Source organism: Lepisosteus platostomus, chromosome 13, assembly GCF_059453375.1.
Source record: "Lepisosteus platostomus isolate fLepPlt1 chromosome 13, fLepPlt1.hap1, whole genome shotgun sequence".
Lineage (NCBI taxonomy): Eukaryota > Metazoa > Chordata > Actinopteri > Semionotiformes > Lepisosteidae > Lepisosteus > Lepisosteus platostomus.
In genome coordinates, this window is record NC_142623.1 from 4,243,114 (window position 1) to 4,259,893 (window position 16,780).

Here is a 16,780-nt window from a genome sequence, read left to right on the forward strand (position 1 = left end):
CCAGCTCCCACTGGGCACTGCTGCCTCGGTCTCGCTCTCCCGGCCCCTCTCTCTCTCGCTCCACAGCGGCTAAAGCCAAGACTCCGCTCACATCGGGCCTCGAAAGAAATGAATTCATTTTCAAGGTGAAAAGCGCTACTGTCTCCTTGAAGCATCTGGAAACAGCACCAGCGAGAACGGCTCCTGCACTCTCTCTTACTCGCTGTGTGCCCTCCTCCCCTCTGTGCAATTCACCATGTTAATTCCTCAAGAACTGGGCTAAAATATATTCATGTAAATTCCCCGACACGCAACACAGCAACAGAGTATTAAATACCATAATTAGGGTGGTTTTCTAAATATATTCAAGCATCCTCCCCACTGTACTGAGGGCTATTTCTATGACGCAGGTACCAGCCATGGTCCCTTCGAGGAGCTAAGCAGGATAATAGGAGAACACATGGATCAGAGTTTTGGTTTTACAGATGTGACTTCCAAAGAAATAGAACAGATTTATTGACAATTGTTTGTTTTCCCATTTCTGACATACAGTAGTTTTAAGTTTTAAGTTCTTTCGGGGGAACTGAGAGCCATCAAGAATGGTTTCATCCAGATACTCTGCATTCCTGGAGTATAGCACACAAGACTGAGTGAAAGAACACACATCTGGACATCTGGGCTTTTGTGAGTTATTAAAACTCACTCTACTGAATCACAACAAGCAAGGCTTTTATAATCAAAGTCAACCACATCTGAGGCAGGAGCTGGAAACACAGAGAGAAACTACTCTGATGTTAACTATTAAGACACTGAAGCACCTTTTAACGCACTCGTTTAAATGGAGAAGTTTCCTGCTCAGAGCAGAGTCACTGTATTTAAAATAACTTTTTTTAAAAAATCATTATTCCTTTTAGAGTTTTCTGTGTATGTAGAATGAGACACTCTTCTTAGTACTTATAATTCCAGTATTTAACACAGGCGTTTGGCAAATGAATAAAAAAAAGAGACCACATTTACAACAGCACTTCTGAAGATACCAGAGTCACCGCTCAGACCATGGCAATGTGTGGGACTTCAAATAATCAACAGCTTCTACAGGGAGGGTTTTATTACAATGGGTGGTGGGAGTGTGGAACAAGCTGCCCAGCCATGTCGTTGAAGCTGTAACCCTGACTTCTTTCAAGAATCAGCCACTGAATGAAGACACTGAAGGCAGCCTGGGACCAGGTCTGTATCGATACAGTTCACTCAGTGGCCTTTCACACAGGCCCAAGGCCAGATCTCAGCCATCTTGGATTTCAACACTCCCATCCACATGCCATTGAGATGGAGCGCCCCCATGTTCAAACTGGCAATATAATGACACTCTACGACATGAATACGGGCTGGGGCGGCTGTAGATTTCCAACACTGTCAGGCTGGCCTTGGACGTATACTTACGACCCTGGGCAGCGTCGCAAGAGTGAGCTCAGGGCTGTTCATATTCTTTTTATGGGAGTTTCCCCCACTGAGGAAGAGGTACCAGGACCAACCTGTGACTGAAGCAAAGATCAAAGTGAACAAGTCCGGCTGCTCTCGGCGAAGGACTGCAATTGCAAACACACTACAGCAACTGGGACCTAGCTTCCTAGTGAACAGCAATTCTAATTAGGCACTTGCAAGCACATTTTCCCCAAGCAGATGTCTGTGATGATCAGCAGGACACTTCGTGCTCCTTCTCCCAGCTGGACAGGAGGCTTTGCGGAGGACATGTGATCAGAGTAACTTAAGCAGCGGGGGGTTTAAATGGGCCACAGCTACACCACACCCCCTGAGCAACCCTTTGTGAAAGGAAAACAAAATGGGACGATGGGGAAAAAGTTCAACAGCCATGAAAAATCCAGTTTCGATGTGCACAGTTGCCCATCATGCTCCAGTGAGAGGTAATCGTAATTTCCCATGTTAATGTTTGCTAAAAAAAAAGTGACTTTTGCACTCTCATTAAAAACCAGTTTGTTTCTATCCCCCCATCAGCTTCCAAAGCCTACAGCTCAGCTATAGCCAGGCAGTAAAAAAACAACAAGGCAATTTCATGAAGCTATTAAGCTACATTAATGGTATATTTCCCTTGCAACTGTAAAAAAAAAAAATTGAAGTAAATTTATGGATTTGTTTTTCTATGTGTAATAATTCCCAGTAGGACATCTCCCATAAAATAACTTCTGGGGTTACTCTGAGGTACAAATCAGTTGAGTACAACAAATGATTGGAAATTCTAAATTAAAAAACTGCCTGTCTTCTGAAATAGAATAAAAGAGTAACTGGATAATCTGAAGAAAGGCTGTCGTTCTCTGCTTTCAGTGAAGTTGGCAGACAGGTGACAAACTTCCAAAATCTGCTAAATCAAAGGTAGTTAAACAGAAGACATGAAAATAGCTGAGACATTTCTGAAGAGCAAATTCCTGCTCAGTAGAAACTGTGCTGTTGGAAAAGGGGAGAAGGGCTGGTCCCTAAAATTAAAATTGGAATCTCGCCGCCTAATGATCACCTCTTTGTTAAAATTCCAGCACATAGCCATCTGGAGGAGACACCCAGAATAGTCTGAATTTGCAATTTAACCCAAGACACGCGTGTTTCCACTGACGTCCAACTCAATTTAAAATCTACAGCACCAGACAATTAAAATAACATTCTGCTATTATCCGGTGTAGCATATTTTACAGACATCCTCGTTTAGTACTATTATTTTTGCTTCTTTCACAGGTCAATGACGCAGCACGTTCAATGAAGGTGAGGTAAAAATACTGTTCCTCCCTGTGTGGCAGGTTAACTCTTTGACCTTGAGATATTCCCATAGAACTTACTTCCAATATCACAATCGCAGAACCAGGGGCCAGGCTTGCTAAACTCAGAATGGTCTTCGTTTCCCATGACGTCTCTATAAACACCAGCCTTGTGCAGAGCTGTCTGCAACAAGCCCTCTTGTTCAGTTTTGTGTGCTCGCCCTTTTATGATCACTGTTATGCAAATGATGTCAAGGCATATGGCATTAATATGGCTGGGCTCTATAATCATAAGCTATGATTCTGGAGCTAATAAGTTATATTTAAACAGAACTTATTCCAAAGTCAAAGGAAATTTTACAAAACCATAATACATATAATATCTGCTGACTGACAGATAATTACTGCAGAAGTCAGAGAGGTCACTTTCACTCAGAAAAACCTTCCGAGCTAAGGGAAATGGAAACACATTTCTGCCGTTTTAATAAGGCAGGTCAGCCACACTCTACATTCTGTTCTAGAGGTTCATCCAAATACCTGTTCAAATTGAAAAAAGGCCATCTATCACAGTTCTGGGATGAACAAAAGGAGGTTTGTAATCCCTCAACAAGGATTGTCCCTGGCTGTCCTGACATTTCTTTCAGATGTTAGAGAAAGTTTAAGGGTGCACTGTCACCATGTGTGCAGACATCACTCAACAGCATTATGAAAAGGGGTAAAATGGGGTTAAAACAGCAAGTTAATACAACAACTAGACACTGGGTCAGCAGCACCACACTTATGAGAGGAGCACCTGAAGAATTATTTACTTAGTTTTCATGCACTGTTGACTGTCCATTGGTTCAAACCAACCCAGCTTCTGGGGAGCAGCTGAAAACCTTTGATCTGGTATGCAGATTTCAGGATTTTGCTGACATCTCCATCTCCATCTCTTCTGTGGAGGAGTAACGCCGAGCAGAGAATGAAACGACGCCAAAAAAGGAAGGCTCTCTCAGCACACAGAAGCGTATAGTTGGCCATGTGGGTAACTGTCAAAACTGCAGACTCAGCCCCATTTCCTACTGGTTCACTAATAAACTCAATGATCGCTGACTGATCGTTCTACCATCTGCTCAATGACCAGCACCTCTGCCCTACAGAGCCCCTTAACACTCCTCCAAAGGATGCAGACCAGTATTTCTCCATTTTTGTTCCATGTGCCACTTAAAACTTAAAATTACAAATACCAGTGCTTTATGGACAGTCTCTATTGGCAAGACACAAAAGCAAACCATTAATCAGCACAGGTTTTGCAATTGAAGGCTTCAATTCAACTGGCGCTTTCTTGTTTTAATCACACCAGAGTGAGTTTTCACCCCGTCAATTAGCGACTGATAAACCATCAAGTCAATCTCACCAAGGGGTGGTTGGGAGTTGGGAGGAGACCTTTTTGATGTAAAAGCATACCTCGGTTTAAAGGAAATTCCAAAATGCATTTACCACGGGGACAAAGAGAATGTGGCCAGTCTTCTCAGGTGTTTAATGCAAGTATTTCTCCAGAGTCTGCATTTCCATTATAATGTCATTATGACCTCCTAATAATGCAAGCTTCTGGGTGCTGCTCTGGCGGGCAGATAAGCTTTCATACAGAATTCTACAAGAACGCTGACAATGTTGTATCTGTAGAAAGGCCTGAAAAAAATTGGTAAATCGCCATACATGACAAATGAAATTTAGTTTTGATTTTGCAAACTCAAAATCATAACAACTCTATATTTCAAATGTAATGTTCTTTGCCAAATGAAAGTGTTAGCCACTACAGATGTACGTCAGGACTAAATCTAAACCACAGTATCGTACAGCAGTTTGATCTGCAGTTAGACATCCAGGCTCTTAAAAGCGGTTCTTCCTTTGTGCAATTTACAGGGCGTCATGGCTAAGAAACTAGGATCCACACTTCCTTTCTTGAGCAAAAACAAGGAAATCCCACATAATCCTTTGTTTCTGCAGTTACAAAAAAATAATTACCCTGTTTAATGTTAAGGAGGCATAATTAGCTCTTCTTCTGCAAAGCAAAGCAGCACACCATTTCTTAACTGCTCTGAGCTGGAGCAGAGCCAAACGTGATATAGACGCTTTAATCATAAAATGCACTTGGAGTTCAGGTTCACGAGATCTAATCACATTGCAGAGTTGCAGTGCTGAAATACATCACTTCCATCTCTGAAATACAGGCTTCTCTTGTCTGTTGCCATTTCATAAAATGGTAAGCAGACATCAGGATGAAAGCCATGCCTACCCTTGAGTGCTATATGCAGACACAGGCACAGCACCTTCTGAGAAACTGAACAAGCAGTACAATACCTTTCCAGGCAGTCAGTTACTAACAGATGGAGCAGAAAATTTAAGTAGCTCTTCAAAAAGCCCTCAGAGAGCCGACTGTTGACTCTGCATGTTCACCAAGGTCACACTGTGCCTGGGAAATGGAAATGGCTAAGGTATGACAAGAGAGGTCTGCTTCTTTCCAAATCCCCCATACAGCTTTTATGAATAGAAGCTTAAGATCTTTATAAGCCACTCCTGACATGTCAGGCAATAGCTGGAAGCAGCCATTTTCTCAGAAGGAAACTTGTGCAGTGTTAAGCGGTTAAGACCTTCTCTTCAGCCTTGGCAAAAAGCTTAAAAACAGCTCAAAGTTCCAGAAGCGTCCAAGTCTAAAATAACATCTGCTTTGCCAGGAGCTTTGGTCTGTGGAGGCAGAGACAAGAATAACTAAATGCAACTGCAGACTGTAACCAGCGCAGGGTGGCAATCTTTGCTTCCTGCAGATTCTGCTGGAAGGGCCTCGGAACGCGACAAGGTAGAGTAACGGACTGAGGAAGCGAGGGGGCACCACCCTCAGGAGCAAAAAAATAATAATCCAAACAGCTTGACTGCAACTGGCAGGCCAAAGCAGGCCACGCTTGGCATGAGCCTCGCCGTTCTCCTGCAATGATGGGGTGTGCCTGTGAAATGCAAGTGTTGAAGATGCAGGCTGAGTATCGGTACCAAACCATTTTGAATTCCATATATCAGAAGTGACGAGGTAAAACGGACCAACTATATAACCGACCTCAGCCTTTGCAACAACAGGGAGAAGTTAGGCCTTACTACAGAAGGTTTGACAATAGATAGCCCCTGACTAAATAAACCAGAATTATGACTTTTTGGAACAGGAGGGCCATAGTAGTTAGGACTGTTTGTACTGTGATGGCTGTAAGCAAGTCAGTCACCAAACTGTCTGTACGAGTTTAGTTACTGTATGTGTTGCAGCTACACAGTTTGGGGTTAAGGAGATAAAGGGGAAATGAAGGCTGCATTAAATACATTCAAACGGTTGGACAATAACTAAGCAAGTAATGCCATATACTAACAATGCATAAAATGAGCTACATACCTGTACTGCGGCTTTATAAACTGTCTGCCACTGTTATATTCTCAAATCAATAGCAGTCTTCTAGAGAAGAGTCTGCTATACTAAGCGGCGGAGGGTTCATTTGTTTTTCTGTTGTACTGTTGTTTTTTACACCTTTTAGGCCTTTTCTGATCTGGCATAATGCAAAATGGCTATGTGTGCATGATTTAATTGTCTCCCATTCTTTTAAACATATCACCCCGTGTGCACTCCACCACAACATTTTATTTACTGCCAAAAATACTTCACACAATTACCTTTATGTATAAGAATCATTTCCTCAATCTTCTGTAGTGACTGTATTCACAATGGCTTTGGCACTGACATTTCCAGAAGTCAGTATCAGCCTGCTAAACCCGAAAACAGATCGAGTCCAACACCCAAAACTTTAAGGCATTTGGCTTATAAGTGTGTCACTGACACAGAGGTGCGTTACTAGTACCACATAGAGCCCCGGGGTAAGATTGGCTAATGTGTCTGTAAAACTGAATAATAATGCGATGACAATATCACAGTGCACACACTGGGGAACTGTGTATTCCTGTACTGTGGAAATCTGATCAAAGAACCAACATGTACTCTCAAATGGAATTCCTAGTACACTGTATTAGGAAACACTATCAAAGAGTATTACAGTTCAATGGTTTTGGTTGGGCTTGCTTTGCAACATTTCTACTATACCATTGTAAGGCCACGTCTCTATGCAAATAACTTCCAGCTCGGCCACCTCTGACAGGAAAAGTAATCACAAACGATATCGCTGTGCAACACAAGGGGGTCAGAAATATCTGTCTGAGGGGATACAAAACCTTGCACTTCACGGTTCCCTTTCCCAGGTGTGGGCATGGTTCAGCGGTCTTGCTCTTCTGCTAATTGCTATTCATGTTTAAATACAAATAACTAAAGAATCAGGATACAGTACATTACGCCTGTGTTTTACAAAAAGCAAAAAAACAAAACAAAATGAAAATGCAAGATAAAATACAACATTTTCAAGATGCACTATTTGAAAAATTAGGCCTCAAAGATGTGCTGTGTATAAAAACCTTAAGCAGTTTTTTTTAATTGCAGTATTACAAGGGGCTTACAGTATCCTTGCGAAGGATTTACAGGCATCGTGTACTTTGGACAATGATATAGGCGTTATAAAACATACTTCAAAAACACAAGCTACCTAAACCTGACAGCAGTCACTCTCGCGATTCAGCACGAGAAGAGGGGTGTGGTCAGCGACAAGGAGCTCCATCTCCACTATCAGACAGCCTCGACAGGTGTTGTTTCTTCTCAGCACTGCTGCACATATCAGAGGTCAGGCCCAGGAGGTTAAGAATTTCTAATGCTCACAAGCTCACATTAATCCTATGGACACCCTTTGCATTGTCTTTTCAAGGAGGTCCTTTAATCGTTTTTCGCTGCATTTGCTCATGTTTACAGTGGTTATGAATGATCGCGGGATAAAGGCGGGTTCCACCCTTGGTGATCAGGCCATAGTTGTCCTGGGATAAGATTCCGCTCATTATAACCCCGTCCTTCACTGTGCCCTGAGGCGCCACCTCCGATGTGAACCACCGCCACCCCTCAGTTTCCACAGCAACCCTGGCACATTCAAAAACAATTTACAGAGTGAGTTATTAGCCCAGGAACTTCATATGATTTCATGACTCAGTTCCCCATGTTCACTTTTGTTCCAGCTAACCAATGAGGTCATCTGATTAAGGAATCTATAAATAGCTTTCTAGAAAAGCCTGTGTTATAGGCCATTAGGTCAACGACGTAATAATTTATTTTGGGACCTGGTGCAACACCTACTGTATGAATGGTCATGTGTCATCATTTCCACAGTAAAAGAGTTTACATCATCAGCCAAACTGCACTTCCTTCACACATGTATGGAGAAACTTTTCCTTTACCAATATGGAAGAAAATCCAGATGAGCCCAATGCCCTTCTCTCATTCACAACCTCTCGAATACATCTGCATTACTCCATTACTTTCATTACATCATCCAGGTGGGGGCTGCACACTGGCGGTGGTGTAGGGGAGTCCCCATTACCTGTAAAGCACTGAGTGGAGTGTCCAGAAAACCACTATTTAAGTGCAAATAATTATTATAATCTCTTACAGTCCCCCCCTCCCCAACAACTAGCAATTGCAAGCAGTATGCTAGAAGCCTCTGAAACAACTTATCTGCACTCACAACACGATGCCATAGAGGATATCAATAACCACCCTGAGCAAATTCAAGCACAATGCTATCAGCCATTGCCAGGTGGGACTACCGGAACACCAAGACAAGTCTTCAAGTGTCACGATGGCGTGTGCTGCTCTTTTTAAAGCCATCTCTGCCGCACAATGAAAAGACTATCCCCTGTCATCAATAATAGATCTGTACATGCTAGCAAGTGACAAGAGAATAGGAGAGCAACGCAAACCCATTGTCCCCTCTACTTTTCACAATCCACAAAGACATCTCTCCATCTCTCCTGAAAGGGCTATCCCAGTCCAAGGCGTCCCAATTCATAAGTCTGGGACAAATGTCTGAATCAAACAGGAAGCAAAGTGTAATTGGCACTTATTATTGTTAAATAATGGGCACAATGCCTAGGTGTAATTCTATACCAAGAAACAACAGGGACATTTGCATATTATATTTTTACAATGTCAAAACATGCAAAACAGCTGCTATCCATAAGATTCCCATTTCCCCTAGCAGTATTTAGAACAGTTTCATACACTCAAACATGAACGTTCATTATCTGCCATGCCTGCAGAAAGACAAGAAGAGAAAACTGGACTAGCTCAGTATTTAACACAGCAGACAAAGGCCACAGTGGAGTCAGACCTGGGTGGTGATGGGGGGTGGGAATGGGGGCAGTTCATGCTTTTCTGAATGTCATCTGGGGTGAAAGGTTTGACATTATCAAAGGCCTCGCACGCAACTGCAGCAGACAGTGTATGTTTAGAAATTAACCGACATGGGCAGATCTATTTAAAAAAAAAAAGGACAATACAGATTAATTTAAGAATTCAAAAGAAAAACTGAATTTAGATTTCTGCCGATCCCTTCTCAAAAATTAGCAATACCTGCGGTTTGAGGAAGAATTTCATTTTAGCAGCCATGCACATTGGTGCAGATAATGTGGCTTTTATTATTTTTTAATGAGAAGACAATTCCACAAGGGATTCCTTTTCATTCTTTAATTTGGGGGCTGGCAGCGAGATGAAGTAGAAATCTGGACACAATGCTCATGAGGAAATGGGTTGCAGAGTCCGGCACTCCAGTACCTCACAGTTGAGGATGTGCATTCATCCCAAAAACCATCCAGATCCTTCTCCTTTCTGTTTCGCTCATGTTTCACGGTGGGCTGTGCATCAGCCTCACACTCTTCCAAACCCAGCCCAATATTCACCCATTATAAAGCCAAACCAGTCTATTTTTAGCACTATGTGCTACAGTCGGGCATGACTTGGGCACTGCACTGAGCGAGCCGTTCACTCAGACTGAGCTACTGCTTTCACGATGGACAGTGGACAAAAGCCATTGTTACCGCCCTCTCACACACACACAAACATTTTCAAAATGCAATAGCCTGGCACATTCTCTCCGACCCTGAATTACACAAAGAGGCATGTCATGGCATCAGACACCGCACAGCAGGTGCTATCGAGGTGCAAAGTATCTCAGCCCTTGCTCCCGAACTTGAACTTCAATTTAAATCTGTTTATCTGCACATTGTTTGTGGCCTTTCACTGATGGCTTTTACAGCAAAGACACAACGAAGAGAAATTGCAAAGTCCACGGACAGGAAAAGGTATTCTTGCTCAAAGGTAAAGAGGGATCTCCTCAGCATCCTATCAAGGCAGGATGATAACACCGCATAAGCACTCGCTTAACATATGTCAGAACAAAATACAAGTCAATTTTAGCTCTGCTGCTCCTACGCTTTAAGGAAAATTGTTATCTGGACAATTTACTGGTGTGATGGGTGAGTATTTTCCCCAATTTCCTTGACACCGGTTTATCGTGGCTCGCTGGTGTGCTGAGTCGAGTCTCTCATGTTCCATACCTCTGCAATCAAACTCGTGAACCTGCACACTTCTGCTGAAAGCGCAATTTCATTTGGGAGCAAATGTTAAAATAATGATCCGACGCACGCAGCTCTCAGAGAAGCGTTAAAATATGCGATGTGAAACTAATAACCGCGTACGACGATAAAATATTTTGTTCGTTGTAGAGTCTGGTCGGAACCCTTCAAAAGACTCGGTTCAGTTTAAAAAAAAACGTGGCTCTGAGACTCCAGGAGTTTCAGAGTTTCAGCTCCTCCAGGAGTTTGCAAAGAAAGTGGCGTTTTTGCCTTTTCTCGAATGTGCCCAGCAAAGATCGCCTTCTTCTGAGAGAGGGGGAGGGTATCCTGTTATTCTTTCTCGGTTTCGAAGTTTTCTAACACAAAGGAACTTCTTCACCCTACTCCAGTCACCAGCTGAAACCCTGGACCAGAAATTAGATGGATTTTTTTTAAAAGTAAAGCATATTTCCGTTTTTGGTATGTAGGCCAAAGAAAGTTGAAAACTGCTTACGTTTGAGATCATTAATCATTCGTTATACCAGACGCCATACAACGGTTTTGCCAAATACAGTAGTTTCTTAAATATAACGTTATTTATACAGACAGCGTACTGTAGCTTAGCGTTGGAAAAGTAGTACAGACTGTTGCGCCTAGGCGTCAAAGGTATGTTGCATTTTTTAAGCTAATACAACAGTTATGAATGCAGTCTCTATTTGCCCGTTTTCTCCGTGCGTATAAAAAGCAGATAACTCATCGCATACGCCCATGTATTGTGGCTGAAAACCTTCCTATACACGGCAGTCCCAAGTGCTACTGGAGAAATCTGGACATTTTACCTGCTCTTAGCAGTCTTTCTACACACAAACCATTATGCATGCTTTAGGCGTTGGCAAGATCAAGCAGAGGAAAAACGTGCAATGTGGACTGTGCAAACTAACGGTCCTTATTCTACAGCGCAAACGCCAGAAATGTAAATGAAATAGAAGTATCGGTTAGGCAACACAATGCCACCTCCCTACTGTGAACAATCCTAACTTTCAAAGAATAGAAGCATTGTGTCGTTTTATCTCGGTTTTTCGTACTCAGACCCAGCTAGTTTATACGGGGGAAAATGTCCATCTGCCGTATTTACACGTTCTTATTCGTTTCAAAACGAACTTCAAACGCCCAAAGTTTTATTTGCTGCAGAGCACGGCTGTTTAAACGGGAGGGAATAAAACTGAATAAGACGGGAGGGAGCCAAAAACAAAGAAGTTTTGTTTCCCGCATCACTCCGGCTTCACTTACCTTTACAAAGAGCTCGATAACCGGCTCGTTATCCCCCTTCACTCCGTTTTGGGGTACCGATAGCGACATAGCGGACCGCGTTTCAAAAGCTCTTCCAACAGTCCACAGAAATTACTTTTTTTTTTTGACGCAGTCTTCTCACTTTTTTTTTCTGTCCCCCCTTCCTCCGTTCTCCGTTTTTTTCCCCCTTCCTTTCAGCCCAGCGGTCAGCAGCGGTGTATTTTATTTATTTATTTATTTGTCCTCCCCCAACCCAATAACGTCGCCAAGAACTGCGGTGAGACTGAGCCGCGCCGAGTCTGGCCGGAGAGAGCGCACGGCGGACAGCCCGGGACTGGAAACCCCTCAAGATGCTCTTGCAGTCGCCTCGCCTCTGCGCGTACAACACTGCGCCCCCCGGCTCACCGGAAACCCCTCGCTACAAAACTGTTGCAGAAGAGAACACCCCCCCACACACACACACAACTAGGGGAGAAAAGGCAACGGGAATATTTAAAGCTGTGATGTCACACACACACACATGGCGCAGACGAAGTGGGTGGGTCTATCCAGCAGGAGAAGGGATGGCGCTGGGAATTTGGGGATCTTAGCAGAAGAGAAGTATCCGGACTGGCCCAACATCTGCGAGGCTGAAGCTGGGTTTGTTTGTTTAATTTTGTTTAATTTTTTTTTCCTCTTTGGAAATTGAGTTGGAAATGCATGACCTAATGTCTGCTCTTTTTAAAAAAAAAATTACGCTCATTAAATTATTGTTTATTCTGGAGTAAAGACACCGTTTACCGTTCACCGCCCATAAAATCTTGCTGTTTGGTTTTCTTATCGCTTGGAAATGCTGTACTTGTAAAGGTTAAAGCCTCGGCACCTATTTAAAACGCCACACCTACGTGTGTATACAGTATATTTACGGTATATCTTTTTCACTCAGGGCAAGAGTGGTTTTCATCACGCTCTGGCATGATGACTAGCATCTGACTTGATGTAACAAACTGACACATTAAAAAGGGGGAATTTTCCTCTTGTGAAATAACAAGGGCTTATAGAGCCAGCTTTCTAGTGTTACCACGGTTAAAGGAAATCCTTATTAAAAACGAAAATAGAAGTGTGGAACTAGTGTTTAAAATAAGACGTTTGCAATTTAATCTTTGCTTTCTGTTCTATAAAATACTGGATGATCTTATCTAAAAGTAAACACAGTATCACAGTGTAAAGCATTACAAGAGAACTGTAATGTGATTAACAACAGAATCCAAAATAGGGCATATTAAATCGTGCCTCGTCTCAGGAAAAAAAAAGTATTGTTAATTGTGAAACTAACTTTAAATTTATGTGGATGTGAAACTTCAAACTTAAAAAACGGATGATCCTTTTCATGCCGTGCGTTGCGTTTTTACTATTGCATCTTACAGACATCAGTTTATTTTTTCATTTCTAGTTTTTCAGTGCTCAAAGGAGAGACCGGAGGAGGAGGCTGGGATGCCCACTGGCTGAAACTCGGAAGGAAAGCACTGGAGTTGTCGCACCGAAGGAGTGCTTGAGAAAATACTGCGGAAGGGGAAAAGATTACCTTAAGTCAAGGGGTGACGCTTGAAATGTTAAGTGATGCTTTTTTTAATTTTGTGCAAGCCCTGGCTTCTAGTGAAATCGAGTTATGCATCTTTGAAGAGGGTTCAAGCTCCATTAAATCGCATTTGCAACCCTGCCGAATCAGGGCCTTGCTTCTTTTCCCTGCAAAGTCATCATGGCATTGATCGGTTAGCTACAGAAGCGCAGGGAATGCAACACAAGGAGAGGGAGCAGGCCCTCGACTGCAGGCAGGCAGCTGGAGGAAGTCCCCAAGGCCTTGTTATTTTCCCAGATCTTCACAGAAACCACACTATGCAGCTATTTCTGCCTCTCATTTCAACAACAGTCAATTTAGGGTTTCGGGCAGGTGTGTAAACAATTAATTCCTAGGCATCTTTGTTTTCTTGGAGCAATGGAGCGGGGGGGGGGGGGGAGAATTCACCTTGTTAGTAAGACTACAAATTCATATTTAATCTTAGCGTTTTAGGCTAGAATGTAAATGTCAAAGAAACCATGTTAGCTGGATAAAACTGCAGAGCTCACTGCAGACATCCTGATGTGCCGACATACAAATTGACGAGCATACCCATGAGCAAGACATGCCTGGGATGTGATGTGATATGTGTCTAATATGCTAAAAATGAAAATATGACATCAAAATTACCCTGAATTATTTGTATTAGTACACCCTTAAAAGAAGTGTACTGTGCTAAGCTTCTTTAATGCTGTACAGCAGTAGCAATAGAGAGCTGTTTACAGGCCGTAATACTTTATCTGAAAAAAATAAAGTATATAAAGATAACTAAACTTTTGAGCAAATGGTCCAGGATCTTAATGTTTCAGGGTACATCTCAGCTAGATACTAAAAGATTTAATAAATGCGTTTTCTCAGTCCCCTAGAACAAAGGATATCGGGCAACTTATTTTCTATAAAGACACTAAAAACAGCTCAGTGCAGACAGAAAAATCTGTTTTGTAGACAGGCCTGTGACTTTAAATTTTCCTTCTCTGTGGTTTATCGGTGTTCTACAGGAACACTCTGACCAGTAACGAGAGGTCAGGAAAGGAAGCAGACACAAGGTTTTCAGACAAACACAGGAGGAGAATAAAAACAGATGATTTTTTACCCATCCAGTCAACAAAGAGTAATAGCAGCCTTGCCTTGTGTGACAGATGTGAGACATAATGAGAAATAACCTACTATACAAGAGATTGCCTGGGTATGTTTCCTTACCACTCCAATCCCTTCTCAACAAATTAAAGATTTAAATATGAAGTAATAAAAGTATTACATTATTTCTCTACACAGAAAAATTGTTTTTGCAATTTACACCTAAAAGGTTACACCTCCGTTGCCAGGGCTGCATCGTACAAATTCTAACTCGGTCACTTCCTGTACCTGGATGGGAGACCTCCTGGGAAAAACTACGGTTGCTGCTGGAAGAGGTGTTAGTGGGGCCAGCAGGGGGAGCTCACCCTGTGGTCTGTGTATCCTAATGCCCCAGTATAGTGATGGGGAGACTATACTGTAAACAGGCGCCATCCTTCAGATGAGATGTAAAACCGAGGTCCTGACTCTGTGGTAATTAAAAATCCCAGGGCGTTTCTCGAAAAGAGAAGGGGTGTAACCCCGGCGTCCTGGCCAAATTTCCCGTTGGCTCTTACCAATCATGGCCTCCTAATAATCCAGAATCTATGAACTGGCTTCATTACTCTGCTCTCCTCCCCACTGAGAGCTGGTGTGTGGGGAGTGTTCTGGCGCACTATGGCTGCCGTCGCATCATCCAGGTGGGGCTGCACATTGGTGGTGGTGGAGGGGAGTCCCCTTTACCTGTAAAGCGCTTTGAGTGGAGTGTCCAGAAAAGCGCTATATAAGTAATAATAATAATTGCTTACACTTATATAGCGCTTTCCTGGACACTCCACTCAAAGCGCTTTACAGGTAATGGGGACTCCCCTCCACCACCACCAATGTGCAGCATCCACCTGGATGAGTGGATAAGTGTAAGCAATTAATTATTTCAGATCACACTGGTCATTCGTCAAAATCAGATTTCCTTCTGATGAGTCCCCTGGTTTAATCACAAGCCACTCTTAGTCCTTCCCTAACACCCAGCTGCAAATATAAATGACCCTCGCCTGAATATGCATCTCTGATTTGTGTTCAGTGTTAAAAAAATTACAAGAGAAATCAGAAATGAGTATTTTGTGGCCACAGAAGCTGGAGCAGTACATGCATATAGGGACATTCACTGTAGAGCACCTGGCCACACAGCTTCTCATACTGCATTTGGCATCCGAATAATCAAAACCCAAAAGGTTAACAAAGGTGGCTCATAAATACCAACACGCTGGAGTTGCTATCTATAACCTTGACTGGCTGCCTAGAGCACATCAACGCAGGAGATAATGGTAACTTGGAGGACATCTTCCCCTTTTAACATGCCACTTATTTGAAGAATGTGACAAGTACTGTACAGATGTATGTTCTCGACGTTTTGACTTGGAAGAAATCTAAATATCCACACAAAGGGGAAAAAACAATGCTAGAACCTGTGTAATCAGCTACCGCAAAAAGAAAATTACAATTATCTTGGAAAACATTTCTCCAAATTTGTCTTGTAAAGTACAATGACTGGTGTCGTCAATCAAGTCACTTTCAGTGCTTCAAATCTTTTTAAGCTGTTATTGTTGCTATTGCTCTTCTGAGTCAAAATTCGATGTGCCCACCCGAGTTAAGGGACACAAGCTTAAATCGTAATGTGGAGTGTAATTATCAAGTTTCCTTCAAATCAAGACTAATGCTTTTACAGAATATACATCAATCTAGAAGGGCTATACAAAACCTGGAATTTTGTAACATCAAGGTTTATTCTTCCTGAACTTTCAACAAACACTGTACATTTGAAAAGTTGGTAATTGTTAGGAAAGGTTCATTTTCAACATGCTGACCAACATCATATAAAAATACATCGTGTCACAATGGCCCTAAAGATCCACTTTTTCCATACTGCTAAAATTAAAAAAAAACTGTTAAAGCCATTTCAGTTACATCATATGTAGCTCTAGTTCCTTTCAATGTGGAAATCTAAACTTTGACAAATTATGCTTTTTGCATCTCCACCAAGAGATTACGTTTTTCCTGTTTTTAATAGGTAAACTTAACTAGGATTCATTTCCACCCTTGTGTATTATAAACCAGAAGCCATGCAAGATTTAAGGTTTTTAGCAATACAGCATGTGTTCACAGGCATAAACATGGAAAAGGAACAGGGTGCTCTGAAGACCTGAAAATTGAACACTAAATCCAAGAGGATTTGTAAATCAAGGAATAAACATACTGCTATTTAATAATCATCCTTTTAACACTTAAATACAAATACTCTGGGTGTTTAGGATTCACATTGTAGCTTTAAAATGTTTACCTTCAGGATGTTTTTCAACAGCAAAAACTCAGGCTTGCTCTGGTCAAACATAAATATGCAACAATGCACTATTCATTCAGAGGCACAGAAAAGTCACTTTAGAAGTCCTAAAAACCGATGACATTCCTGCGATCTGTGCAAGTGAAGTTGCAAAAGAGTTCGTAAAGGATACATAAACACCAGTTCTTAACGACACCTGCAAACAATGATTCGTATATAATTTAATCTAATAGTTGGCATAACAAAATATGACAGCCATAACTA

The 16,780-nt window shown here is 42.1% G+C and overlaps 1 protein-coding gene and 1 long non-coding RNA gene across 2 annotated transcripts in view; one reads left to right on the forward strand and one right to left on the reverse strand.

The window, feature by feature from the left end:
- Nucleotides 1-11,964, reverse strand: part of LOC148649674 (chloride intracellular channel protein 4) — a 28,855-nt gene extending 16,891 nt beyond the window's left edge. The window contains exon 1 of the mRNA XM_088602672.1: nucleotides 11,529-11,964. Within this exon, the coding sequence (XP_088458798.1) occupies nucleotides 11,529-11,597 (69 nt within the window). The 5' untranslated portion in view covers nucleotides 11,598-11,964. The remainder of the gene's footprint in view (nucleotides 1-11,528) is intronic.
- Nucleotides 11,965-12,026: 62 nt separating this feature from the next.
- Nucleotides 12,027-14,376, forward strand: LOC148649676 (uncharacterized). The gene is made up of 2 exons (XR_015925905.1): nucleotides 12,027-12,167; nucleotides 12,961-14,376. It is a non-coding gene; the product is annotated as an uncharacterized LOC148649676 (long non-coding RNA).
- The last annotated feature ends 2,404 nt before the right edge of the window (nucleotides 14,377-16,780 follow it).